We start from the raw sequence: 14026 nt of genomic DNA, 5'->3' as shown, positions 1-14026 counted from the left end.
CTGAAAGAAATTGAGGAAGACACAAACAAATGGAAAGATATCAATGTTCACAGATCAGAAGAATTAATACTGTTAAAATGGCCATAGTACCCAAAGCCAACCACAGATTCAATGAAATACCCATCAAAATACCAAAGATATACTACACAAAAAAATATTAGAAACAATCCTAAAATTTAAGTGGAACTACTTAAGCCACGTAATAGCCAAAGCAATCCCGAGAAAAAAGAACAAAGCTAGAGGTACCGTGTTTCTGGATTTCAAACTATACTACAAACCCATGGTAATAAAAACTGGATGGTACTGGCACAAAAAGTGACACATCCATCAACAGAACAGAGTAGAGAGCACAGAATTAAACCTCAGCATATATGGTCAACTAATATTCAACAAGGGAGCCAAGAATACCAGTGGGGAAAGGATAGTCTCTTCAACACATGGTGCTGGGAAACTGGAGAAACACAGGCAGAATAATGAAATTGAACCCTTATCTCACACAACTCTCAGGAAAGAAATGGATCAGAAGCTTAAACATAGGGGCGGCTGGGTGGCTCAGTCGTTAAGCGTCTGCCTTCGGCTCAGGGCGTGATCCCGGAGTTCTGGGATTGAGCCCCACATCAGGCTCCTCCGCTGGAGGCCTGCTTCTCCCTCTCCCACTCCCCCTGCTTATGTTCCCTCTCTTGCTGGCTGTCTCTCTGTCAAATGAATAAATAAAATCTTTAAAAAAAATAAAAATAAAAAGAAGCTTAAACATAGACTTAATACCATAAACTCCTAGGAGAAAACATAGGGAAGAAGTTCACTGATACTGGTCTTGGCAATAATTTTAGGGGAATGACATGAAAAGCACAAACAACAAAAGAAAAATCCAACAAACTGGGCTATATTAAATTTAAAACCTTCTCAATGGCAAAAGAATTAACAAAATGAAAAGACAACATACAGTATGGGAGAAAACTTTTGCAAACCATATATCGAATAAGGGGTTAATACTCAAAATATATGAAGAGCTCAGTCAACTCAGGAACAAAAAAACATTTTCAATTTTTAAAATGGGCAAAACAACTAAATAGCCATTTCTCCAGAGAGGACATCAAAATGGCCAACTGACACATGAAAAAATGCTCAACATCACTAATCAGGGAAATGCAAATCAAAACCACAATGAGGTATCACTTCACACTATTAGAATGACTATCATCAAAAAGACAAGAGACAACAGATGCTGACAAGGACGTGGTGAAAAAGAAACCATTATATATTGTTGGAGGGGATGTAAAGTATCTATAATCCAACCATTATAGAAAACAGTATGGAGGTTTCCCAAAAAATCAAAAATAGATGTACCATACAATCTAGCAATTCTAATTCTGGAAATACATCCAAAGGAAATGAAAATGGGATTTCAAAGAAATATATGCACTCCCGTGTTTATTGCAGCATTACTCAACAATAGCCAAGATGTGAAAATGCCCCAAATGTCCATCAATGGATGAATGGATAAAAAAAGATGTGCTGTCAATACACGACAGAACATTATTAATGAGAATGGAAGATAGCTTCCCATTTGTGACAACATGGGTAGACTTTCAGCACATCGTGCTAAGCAAGATAATTCAGAGAAAGACAAATCCTACATCTTACTTGTAAGTGAGACCTGAAAAAGTTAAAACTGTAAAAAACAGAGTAAAATGGTGGTTAACAGGTGATAGAGGAGAACAGTGATGCCACTTAAGGGTACATACTTGTAATGAGCAAATAAGCAAATAACCCATAGGCTATAATGCCCAGTATAATGAATATAGACAATAATATTGTACTATAATTATGTAATGTGATAAATATCACTATATTGACAATCATATTATAATTTATAAAGTGTATCAGAGTAATACCTATACATCTTAAACTTATACAATGTTACATGTCAAGTTTATCTTTTAAAAAGAGGAAAGTTCACATGATAAACCAAACAAAACACAGAAGAAAAATTGATTTTGTTTTTGTTTTCCATTACACAACTTTGTCTTCCCATAAGGCTATCATTTTGATTCTAGCTGACCTGTATTTGAAACATAGAATTTTTTTTACATCTCACCCAGTTCATTTTAATACTTAAGCCATTTTTAAGATACTGCATTCCCATCATGTTACTATGAATGGAAAACTCTTGGGGTTGATGATTGTATTGAAGCTAGACCCCTGTTGTATAAGCATAAAGACACCACAGTGAAAGTGACAGCTAAAGCTGTGGTCCCATCGATGACATCTAAAATTGCTGTTCAGACCAAGTCTCCAGTGAAAAGGCAGGAAAGGCTAGGAAACAGTAGAAGACAGATGAGGACTGATTTCTCTCTCAGGCAAGACTGCAGGTAAACTGAGTCATGTATTGGAATGGATTTGGGATGTGTGAAATTTGTTTCTGTCACTGGCAGTTGGACTTCACTTCTAATACCACTTTAAACTCTAGAAGTCTTAACACTTTAAATGATTGATCTGAGCTGATGATCTAACTAATTTTTAATAATCAAATCACAAAACCTCAAAAATTAGGAGCTCATCTCTGAAAACCCATTCATGCTTTTTATCTCTCTTCAGCTGAAAATTATGAATTGCCATGCTAACTATTAACGTTCCACTTTACTCTTCCGTAATGGGTCTTGACAGCATACCCTCAAAGCATGTGTGACATGGAGCCATCGTGAAGTATGTTTTCATTTTAAAACTAGAAACAAGGGGAAAAAACATAGCCAAAAAGGAAATCGTCATGAAACTGTAAGCTCCCTTTGAAAAGTTGCTAACAGCAATTCATAGCTTAATAATATATATGTGCACAAAAATGTAAATCTTCCACTTATTGATCCTAATTTTCCTAAGAATTAAATATTATATTCTAAAGAAAAATATTTAAGAAAATCTACTAATTATAGAACAAAGGGGAAAAGGAACTGACATGCCCAGGCTCTGTATCCACAGTTCTACCTTCTATCGTCAGGACAGGCCTGAGAGGCTGTACGTTTTACATTTTCAAAGATTAGAAGCCTGAGGCTCAGAAAAGTTAAATTACTTAATCTAAATCAGTCAGAAAGAAACTACAAATAAACATATTTGACATTTTGTGAGGGAGACACAGATTTCTTTTTTCCCTTCGTGAAACAGAACTAGAAAGTTTTAAGACATTTAAGAATTCTTTGCAGCTCTCCATTTTTTAACTTTCAATCTCTCTCGCGCGCTCCTTCTCTCCCCCTCTCTTCACATATATGCACTCTACATCGAGGAGGAGGCACTTTCTAGTAAGTCAGTATGATTTTCACTAGAGCCAATGGAAGGGGAAAAAAATCATACTGACTTATTCAAAGTGCCTCCACCTTGACGTAGATTTCCTAATATTAACTAGAGAGATGCAGAGTCCAGAAAAAAAACATCCCTTAATCAAAATCAAGTTCTGAAAAATCAAGAGACAGAAATTGAAAAGAAATAAAAACCTTTTTCTTATGAAGTTTAACAAACTGCTCAAGGCTTTGCCATCAGATTAATTTCACATGAGGGGAAAGAAAGGATCACAGTAGACTCAGAAGTCAGAACGCACTTAAGTTCAGACTCCCACACTTAATGACTGTGAGTCCTTGGGCAAATTACTTAACCTCTCAGATTCCACATATACAAAAGGGAGATTTTTATAGATCTATAAAATCTATATAATGGACAAAATAATCATATCTATCCATATCCAAGGGTCATACATCTAAGTGCTTAGCACAGTGCCTTGTTTATAAAAGGCTCTCATATGGGATGGCAAACAGAATTGTTCAACTATGACATCAGAGATTCATCTTGAAATTGCCAGGCAACTTGCTGGCTAGAACTAGGGGTCCTAAGAGTCCGTTCATTTGGTGGAGTTTTTCCTAAACCCAACTTCACAAGGAGCCCAATGACTATCTTTTACAACCATTAAGAAAACTTCCCAAGGGCTCCTGGTTTTGGGCAGCTGGCATTTCTACCATCCCCTATCCAGTTGGTGCCCCACCTCAGATGGCTTGGCAACCGAGTCCAAAATGTGTATTTCTTCCTTGAGAAGGTATTTTTCCACACTTCCATTATAAGAAGGTGCAGTAGCAGTCAGGCAGGGTCTCTTCCCTCAAAACACAAACCCAGTGAATGTCCAATTACTTCCCTAACCCCAGCACCCCTCTATGTGGGATAATGAGAAAGAACCATGTGCCTCACCCACTGACCACTGGTCTTTCCAATAAAGCCTGTTCTTACGGGACATTGAATTACCTTTCCCTGCTTTGTTGCTGTTCAATAAATGTTAGCTACTCCTCATTCTATTACTTTGGAATTAGCTCCATTTATAAAGGAAGCTTCAGGGAAGATGCAGTAGCCTTGGGTATGACTATTTATGAAGTCAGCTTTGTAAAATTTCCTGCCTAAATGACAACAGATACGCTCAACCCATTCTTGCTAGTTTCACCTCAGATCTCTTCCGTGTGCTGGTCTCATGAAGCCTTCTGACATAAAACTTGTGAGCAAACTAAGCACAACCAGAGATAAAGTTTTAAGTTAGAATTTTCCAAGTCTTTACGTATGTGCAAGAAATTAGTTGTTCGTAAGTTTATAGGGATTCAAGATGTAAGCTTAGAAAACACACTTAGAAAGTTCAGAAGCAAAACAGATGTGGGAACTGGTTTTTGAAAATTTGGTCTTCAGAGTCCTCAATTCTCAGCCTTAAGGTAAATTTATGATAGTTTTACTAACAATGAGAGAAAAGGAAAATACTATGCTTTGAAGTAGAAGTATTATATGCCTGGTTTTTTTGGCTGCAGTTTTATGATATAGTAAAAAACCATAATGATTTTTTTATTTAAAAAAATTGGGGCGCCTGGGTAGCGCAGTCGTTAAAGCGTCTGCCTTCGGCTCAGGGCGTGATCCCGGCGTACCGGGATCGAGTCCCACATCGGGCTCCTCCGCTATGAGCCTGCTTCTTCCTTTCCCACTCCCCCTGCTGTGTTCCCTCTCTCACTGGCTGTCTCTCTGTCACATAAATAAATAAAATCTTTAAAAAAAAAAAAAAAAAGAATATCTTAAAAAAAAAAAAATAAATAAAAAAAAAATAAAAAAATGCTAAGGGGCAAAAAGAACATGCATCCAAGAGCATGTTCCACTAACTTGAAGCAAAACAAACAAACAAAAAAAGAAAATATACAGAAGCAAAATAATTTTCTTTTGAAAATTTTCATAAAAGAAACCAAATCTGCAAATCCTTCAGAGTAAAATATACATTATGAACATACAAAAGACAGAATTCCTGCTTTCTAAGAATGTTATAGGCTAAAAACACAAGTGAAGAAAAATATTTTTGGAGAAAATTATAGGTCATGAGATGTAGCAGATGCTTTATCAGTAAGGAAGCTCCCATTTTCTCCTTAATAGTAAATTTTCAGATTTTTACACTAAAGTAAGTATGCTTTAGTTCTCCAAGGCAATGAAGAAACATTCTCTTAAATTTCCTGTCCATCTTCTGTAGGTGTCCTTAAATGTTGGCCTTCTCACTATCTTCCACATTGCTACTGGTGGAAAGCACAAAATGGACATTTCTAGGAACACTTGATGAAAAATTGGTGATACGACCCTGCACCCGACGACCTTTAAGAGGTGAAAAGAGCGGAGCACCCAGCAGGCTTTGCGTTAAGTCTTTGTGCACGAGCTACAGAACTTGAGCGTGCTCAGGTGTTCATTAACTGCGCTGATTCCAGCTTGTGGACCTGGAAGTGGCAGGAGGTGGAGAAGCAACACAAGGAGCTAGCTGTGAGGCTGAACAGATGCAGAACTCAGCGAATGGAAGAAATAACATTTCCTGCACTTCATGTTTAGTGAACCAGAGACATTTCATCAATGCGTAGCTTAGACTGAAGTTTGTTTTTCAACAACTTTTTGAAAAGCAGGGATTTCATTCACATAGCCCTACTGGACGGTAGAGACTGTTCAGGCAGGCCTGATCTAAACTGTGTCTTCAGGCCGCTGAGCTGTAGCCCTACTCCACTCACCCCTGCTGTCCCCAAGAGGACTCTGTCCCTAAAGGAAGCTGGTAATATGCACAACTCCAGGGGGCACTGTTCACACACACTACAGCATGAATGGTGCATTGTGAAAGCTGCACCCCCCACCCCGAGCTGTGCCACGTGATGTGCTCCTGCCAGAGGGACATTGAGGCTGCTGGGGCTCTTTCGGTCAGGCCAGAGACACTCTAAGTTAAATTGCTAGAGCCCGTAGTGAGCTGTGAAAAATGGATAAGGAGATGACATTTTTTCAAAGATTAATGATGAATGATTGTCATTTGCATAATGAACTGTAGACTCTGATGAGAAATTTAATTTACTAATCCTTCAAAACTATAGGACTCTCTGAGTCATAACCCCACCCCACTACTCTTTTGTCTCAATTTCCCTCTGACTTTGCATATTCTCTTCCCCTATCCCCAACCCTTGCCCACATCCCTCCATTTATACCTTTCATTAGTATATCTCTTCTCAGTCTGTCTCTTTCATCTTTCCTTCTGCTCATATTTCTCTGTTCTGCTATTTTTTAGAAGATTTTATTTATTCATTTATTTGAGAGACAGAGAGAGAGAGAAAGAGAGCAAGCAGGAGGGAGAGGGAGAGAGATCTGAAGCAGACTCCACGCTGAGCACAGAGCCCCATGTGGGCTCAATCCCACAACTGGGAGATCATGACCCGAGCCGAAACTAAGAGCCGGACCAACTGAGCCACCCAGGTGCCCCCCTGTTCTGCTATTCTAAACATTGACAGTATGTCTCTCCTCTCCTCTGCTTTTCCTTTCTGTGTCCCATCAGGCACCATTCATCTCCATCTGCCTCTTTACTATTGACCCTTTCCCCTGCTATTTCCTTCATCTCCTCTTGTCAGCATCCAGTTTCTTCCGTTTTTCTAGTTTTCTATCTTTTCCTTCAACTGAGCATAACGAGAAGCCAAAGTACACTTGTCCAATGTGCTCTCTGTGGCCCCAGATTGATTTTCTTACATGTCTTTGGTCCTTGAGAATATACAGAATACATTTGGGAATTCTAAAGTAAATCTGAATACCCTCGATATTTAAAGCCGACATTTTCATTATACTTTGATATATTGCAACCTTACAAATATTTATAATATACACTGAAGAGTATTTTTATAATATTTCTTCCAACAAGACTACTGAAGTCCAGGCCGTGTGATCCTTCAATTCAAATGTACGTATCTTCCTTACTGATTTTAGAATTCTTGAAAAAATGCTCAACACTGTGTCAAAACGCTGCTCAAGCATTTATCTATTTTTCTGTGGACTTTTGTGCAGTCAAGCCTGCCTACTGGCCTTATTCCACCCAATTATTATACCTCCAATAAAGTCTGCCTTTGGGCAACAACAGTTTCATAATTTTGGAACACAAATAATGATTAAGAAAAAGCTGAGTTAGAATCTAAAAGATGGTTCAGTAGAAAAATAATATAAAATGAATAAAATTCTAAATTAATTAAGAGGAATAAAAGGGACAAAATGAAAATAAAGAAAATGAGAATTGGTTGAGGAAGAAAACAACCACAGAAACAGAGGAATCTTAATATCTACTTTGGACAATTGTGACCAAATAAATTCTGAAAAGGGGGATAAAATAAGTAGTATTCAAAGGAAGCATAATCTGCTAAAATTGACCAAAGAAGAAAGAGAAAGATCGAAGAGACTGATATTCAGGATTGATACTCCAGATACTTTTATGACACGGACCTCAAACAGTAAGAACTGAATCTAGCTGTGCCTGTGCATTCTGGCTCCATCAGCCTTGCCAACAGCGATACAAAAATAGAAAAATTTGACAAAGAGCTACCTTAGAAGAGGTATAAGGTACTGATGGTTTAAAAGGGAATTCTACCAAACCTTGAAAGAGTAGATAATTCCAAATTACTGAAATTCTTTTAGAACATAGTAAAAGAAAATAAATAAGAACTTAGCATTTAATAAGTATAACATTTAAATCAGAATAAATGTTGAAAGGAGATAGGTGACTCAATAAATATTGTTGGGACAACTGAGTAGCCATCTGGATTGACAACTCACACACCACACACACACACACACACACACATTTCAAATGGACCAATGACTAAACTATTCAAAATAAATCCTTAAAAGTACCAGAAAACAATATAAGATTTTAATCATAAAATGAAAAGAACTTTCCTAAATAGATATATAGTGAAAAATTGATAAATTATATTACCTAGAAAAATGACTAAGGCAAAAAAGTACTATAAGCAAAATTTAAAGATAAGTAAAAAGTGGAGGGAAAAATAAATATTTGTAGCTCTTACCATAGACAAAGGGACACATCAATTAATATATAAATAGTTTCCTCATAGCTAAGTGAAAAAGATACAAACTCAGTGGACAAATGGGCAAAAGCAATAGTTAAATACCATATAAAGGAAAAACAAAAGGCTGTTAACATAAGAAAGTTATTCAAACCAATTACCTTAAGAAAACTATACATAGAAACCATATTTCACTTTTCACATTATCAAAACCCAAAAGTTTGTCAACACCCTCTATTGGAAAGATTAAAGAGAAACAAGTACTCTCAGATATTGCCGGTGAGGATATAAATTTGCACAATTCCTCTGAAAGACAATTAGGAAATATCTACCAAAATTACAAAGGCACGTACACTCTGACTCAGAAATCACACTTCTGAGAATTTATCCTGCAGGAATTCTTCCTCATGTATAAAAACACCTATGTGGAAAGTTAAATTTTGTGGTAATATATAGTAGCAGACAATCAAAAACAACCCAGATGCAAACCAATAGAAAACTGATTAAATAAACTGTGGTACATTCATTCCAAGGAAAACATCATAACAGATTAAAAATATGATAATAATGAGAAAATTCTCTATGTACTGGCATGAAAAAAATCTCTAAGAAATGAAGCTAAATAAAAAATGTAAGATGCCAAATGTTATATTTAGTATGCTAACTTTAATGTAAAAATGGAAAGACAATTTACAATATACTTGTAATTTATTTTGTTTACATTTTATAGACCCTGGAAGGATACACAAGCAATTAATGATAGGGAGAGATGGGGGCAGACTCAGCAAATGAAGGTCAGTGATGGGAGGGAGGCTGTCACCACATTAAAACACTGATCTATATTACATAATATTATCTGCTTTAAATATGGAGAAACAGTTGCTAAGAAGAGTACTTGCTTATGATAGAATACCTAGAAGTTGTTGGAGCCAAGATTTGAGTTGAAAAAGAGAACATGAATTAAATAATGTAGCACATGATAATATACCGTTTGTATGATTTTGAAATGCAGTGTATAGAATAACAGGACCAATATGAATAGTGCTTCACCTTACCTTACAGTAACATGTAGAACTCTCTCCTTCATGGAATCCTTTTTGTTCAGATATTTCACTGGATACCGTTTTTTCAATGGTTCTTTCAAAGGAAGAACATGGGCTCCAGTGGAGGGGAAGAACAGTTTGGAAAGAGCATTGGCAATTCTCCATCCTATATATTTGGAGAAAGTTTCATCCCCTACATTTGATGAGACTTTTGAACTATGCTTAGTGAAGGGATCAGTTGGGTCATTTAACTCAGCCTGTTGAAAGAAAAGAAAAAGGAATCACTTGAAATAGAATTAAATGAGAGGAAAAATGATATATTTTTAAATAAAAGATAAATGTATGTTCATTTCCTTTGACTAATGTTGCATTCTTCCTGTTAAATAAAAATAAGAAAAAAAAGCAGATTCCCAAAAGATTTTTTAAGTTATAAATTATTAATGAAATAAACAATTAAGCATGAACAAAACCAGTCTTGAAATTTCAAAAATTTAATGATATAATTTCCTTTCTTTTTAAAGATTTATTTGAGAGAGAGAGACACAGAGCACAAGTGGGAGGAGGAGAGGGAGAGAGAATCCCAAGCAGACTCTGTACTAAGCACAGGGCCCACCATGGGGCTTGATCTCACAACCCTGAGATCATGACCTAAGCCGAAACCAAGAGTTAGACACCTAACCGACTGCACCATGCAGGTGCCCCTTAATGATATAATTTTTAATTTGTATGGTTCCCATACATGAATTTCATATTTATAATATTAAGAAATTAAGTAATCAATTGAGTTTTTTATAATAATATTTTTTATTATATTATGTTAGTCACCATAGAGTACATCCCTGGTTTCTGATGTAAAGTTCGATGATTCATTAGTTGCGTATAACACCCAGTGCACCATGCAATACGTGCCCTCCTTACTACCCATCACCAGTCTATCCCAGTCCCCCACCCCCTCCCCTCTGAAGTCCTGTTTGTTTCTCAGAGCCCATAGTCTCTCATGCAATCAGTTGAGTTAATGTACCTGTTTTATTAAATGAGAATTTCATTTCTCTGTACATAAACTTTCTTTGAAACAAAAAATCTAAACTTTCTTTGAACAAAATTTGTGTTAAGTAAAAAATGGAAAGGGCTTTGTGTTTAGCTCACATTGAAGATGTTCTAGGATTTATACCTAAATTAAATTTAGTATGTTCTAATCTTCGAAAAGAGACCTAACAAAAAATTCCACAATACTTAAGCAATTTTTAGTCAGGAAAGAGCTCTTTTCCGAAATTTCCTATTTATGTTCAATAATGTCCATGACTGGTTTTTAATTAAACCTTCTTTTGAAATGGCTAGAGGCATATTTTCTCTGGCTAGAATTGGTAATGATAAATGAAGATGTAAGTTTCAAAATCTCATGTGTTACATTTTTTTTTTAATGTTCACAATATGTTTGTTAGGAATTCTTTTGTAAATAAATTGGATGCTGCCTCCTTGCATTAACATTTTTACATTTTTTATTCAAAATTACCCATCTTCAGGCAGTTTATTACCAGTCACTCAGGATTCATTTTATATGCCTAGTGATCGTATGGTAGAAAATTAAGGAACAGAAAATGTTTTCCTGCATATGAACATCCAACTTAAAGACTTTTTTCTTTAAGATGACATCTCTTTAAGATGTCAAGATCAGGTTTGCCTCAGTCAAATTACTGTTTGAAAACTGACTATTGCATTTAGACAAAATTATAGTGAGAAAAAATGAGAACAATCTCATGATAAAAACTGAAAAACAAAGGGTTAAAGCAATGAAGAAAATAGCGAAAGGCAGGTAAGTAAATAGGGATTTCTCTGAAAGCTCTGGAGGATGGGAAAGAATAAAATGCAAAACCATGTATGTTTATAGTATGTAGCGTAGACAAACAATTATGTCTCTATTATCCCCAGTTGTTGCATATCGTGATCATTAACTAGGTTGAAATCATAGAGCATTCAATTTGAACTAAGAAATTAAATGGTGTCTAGCACATTTCATACTGTTGTGACTTCGAGGAAATTAATGTCTCAAAGCCTGCAGGTTCATCTGTTAAAAGGTAATTACAGCACCTATATTTTTCTAGCCATTTCTTTTTATTTACAGTTTGCGTTCAATACAAATCAATTCCATAACCTGAGAAGAAACTATGAATAAAGACAGAAATGCACAAACACAATATATAATCCAAAATAGATGCACAACATTCACGTATGAAACAAAATGTAAGGTTCAATCACACACTCAGTAGCTTGAGATCTGTTGAATATGGTTGTTCCAGGGTAGGTTTCTAAAGATAAAAAAAAATGACCTTAGTTATCAAGACTACTGTGGGGATATTAGATACTGGACCATGTAAGCATCAGTGTGTGACCATGTGAACAAAAGACTTTAAGGAGTATGTATTTTTTAAAAGGTTTCTGTGCCCAGAGGCAGCTGTGAAAGATTTGCTTTCCAGAATTCAGCCCACTTTAGGCTTAGGACCAGGTTTTAACTATCTAAAAATATTGACTGGTAACAGAAAGCATTCCAAATGAGGCTATTCTAATTCACAGAGTTTCTTCAAAAAGTATTTACAGAAAGGGTACAAAAATTCTGAATTTAAGTTTCCACTCTTCACTTCCCAAATACTTGATTTACAGTTTGATTCACATATTTGTCTTTTTAATTTCATGACGTGTCAATTTTACCTTCAAAACAGATCATTTTTTAAATTGTAAAAAGTATTCAACATATGCAGAAATAAAAAGCATTTTGAAATTAGTTGAGGTCAATGCACTTTTTGGAATCATTTCAGCTAAATGAATCTGGCATTTTTGTTCGAAAGGAACAGGTGATAAGCACATAAGCAAAATTTACTCATTATGGTTGGATTCGGGTTAGACTCAGTCCATCACTGCCCCAGTACATGTCAATTACTATATAAAAAGTCAAATGCGATGTCAAATCCAAAGCCTCAACGAGTTCTCAAGAAACAGTGATAGCTTAACAATACCTAGAGCACACTGGCCTTAAATTAGCACAGCTGAGACATTAAGGAATTAGAGTAACACCTGGAAGTACCTTCTAATGTATATGTAAATAGAATCTTAGAAGCTTTTTATATTACCTATCTTATGGAATTAATGAACCAAGTGAAAACCGAATCTCTTTTCCACAACTCATCCTTTGTCTCTAGATGAGATAAAATCTATATTCATTTTCAGGTAGGGTTTTATGTGTCTTGTACTTCTTAAACCACATTTAAGCAAATCATCTTTACTAATTTTGAATGTTGTTTCCCTTCATCTTGTACTTGAAACTCCAGCAGATTTAATATTGGGGTTCATTATCTAGTCAAACCCTCCACATGCTCCCCAAACCATTCCATTTTGGGATCCTCAACATTTTCTGTGTCGATAAAATAAGGTATGGAATAAACAGAGTCAACGAAGACCTGTTTCTTCCTTGTCACACCGGATGTCTACACACCAACTGGATTGGATTTAGAAAATGAAAACGTACAGGAGACCCTCCTCCCCTTATCCACAGTGATATGTTCCAAGACCCTCGGTGGATGCCTGAAACCATGATAATACCAAACCCTATATGTTTTTCCCTATACATACACACCGACGGAAGGGTTTAACTTTATAAATTAGGCTCAGGGAGAGAATAAAAATAAAATAGAACAGTTGTAACAATATTCTGTAATTAAAGGTAAGTGAGTGTGGTCTCTCTTTGTCTCTCAAATTATCTAGTCGTCCTGTACTCACCCCTCCCGCGAGGACGCGAGACGCCTCGGTGAGAGGCTGGGGGTGAACGACGCCGGCGCTGAGGCAGCTTTAAGCTTCCGCCGGCATTCTGCTGACTGGCCATGAGCTTCGTCTGCTCCCGGACCATGGCGACCACGGGTAGCGAAAACCTCCGAGAGCGAAACTGCGGATGAGGGAGGCCTTACTGTGCAGATGTTTCTTGGCTTGAGCCTCCTAGGAGTAGAGCTATGGAGCAGAACACGAGATCCTGAAGAGACAAGCTGTTGACTGCAGAGCGTCGCCCCTGTGGCACTGGTGGTGCAATTAGCTCAATTCGGGGCCGCCGAGGTATTCCGGGAGCAGCTCCTCGAAAGCACTGCAACAGTTGCTTGATTGGAACGAGTCCGCGTGGGTAGGAGCCGCGCCGGAAGCCAGAAACAGCAGCCCGGGTCCGCGTGACTAGCGGAGCTCTGCCCGGGCTCCTCGCCTCCTTGCGCCACGTGTGCGCGCCTCCTCAGTGGCCAGGTGCGTGGAGAACCTCCAGCTGCCTGGGCGCCGGCCAGGTGGTCCACGGGTAGGGTCCGCCCGGCTTACCTTCCCTGGCTCGTTTTTGTGTTTTGTTTTTTTTTTATAAGAAAAGGTACTTCAAAATCAATAATAACGGGTAGTATATTACTACGAGCTCTTCCGTTATAGGAATGATGAATGAGGGGCACCTGGGTGGCCCGGTCAGTTAAACGTCTGCCTCCCCTCAGGTCGTGATCTCAGGGCCCCAGGATCAAGCCCCTGCTCCCTGCTCAGTGGGGCGTCTGCTTCTCCCTCTCCTTCTGCCCTTGCCCCACCCCCATCCCCCGCTATTGCTCGCTC

General features: G+C 37.4%; 1 protein-coding gene across 6 annotated transcripts in view; it reads right to left on the bottom strand.

The window, feature by feature from the left end:
• TMEM232 (transmembrane protein 232) overlaps positions 1-14026 on the bottom strand; it is a 241089-nt gene that overhangs the window by 111514 nt on the left and 115549 nt on the right. For all 6 annotated transcript variants that reach the window (XM_087861928.1, XM_087861927.1, XM_087861931.1 and 3 more), the window contains one exon: positions 9422-9666. In XM_087861928.1, coding sequence (XP_087718054.1) covers positions 9422-9666 — 245 coding nt within the window. The remainder of the gene's footprint in view (positions 1-9421; positions 9667-14026) is intronic.

The sequence above is a fragment of the Ursus americanus genome, chromosome 5, assembly GCF_024610735.1.
Source record: "Ursus americanus isolate L20-20 chromosome 5, mUrsAme1.1.p, whole genome shotgun sequence".
In the NCBI taxonomy this organism is placed as follows: Eukaryota; Metazoa; Chordata; class Mammalia; order Carnivora; family Ursidae; genus Ursus; species Ursus americanus.
Note: the sequence above shows the minus strand (reverse complement) of the source record. Positions and strands in the feature narration are given on the sequence as shown.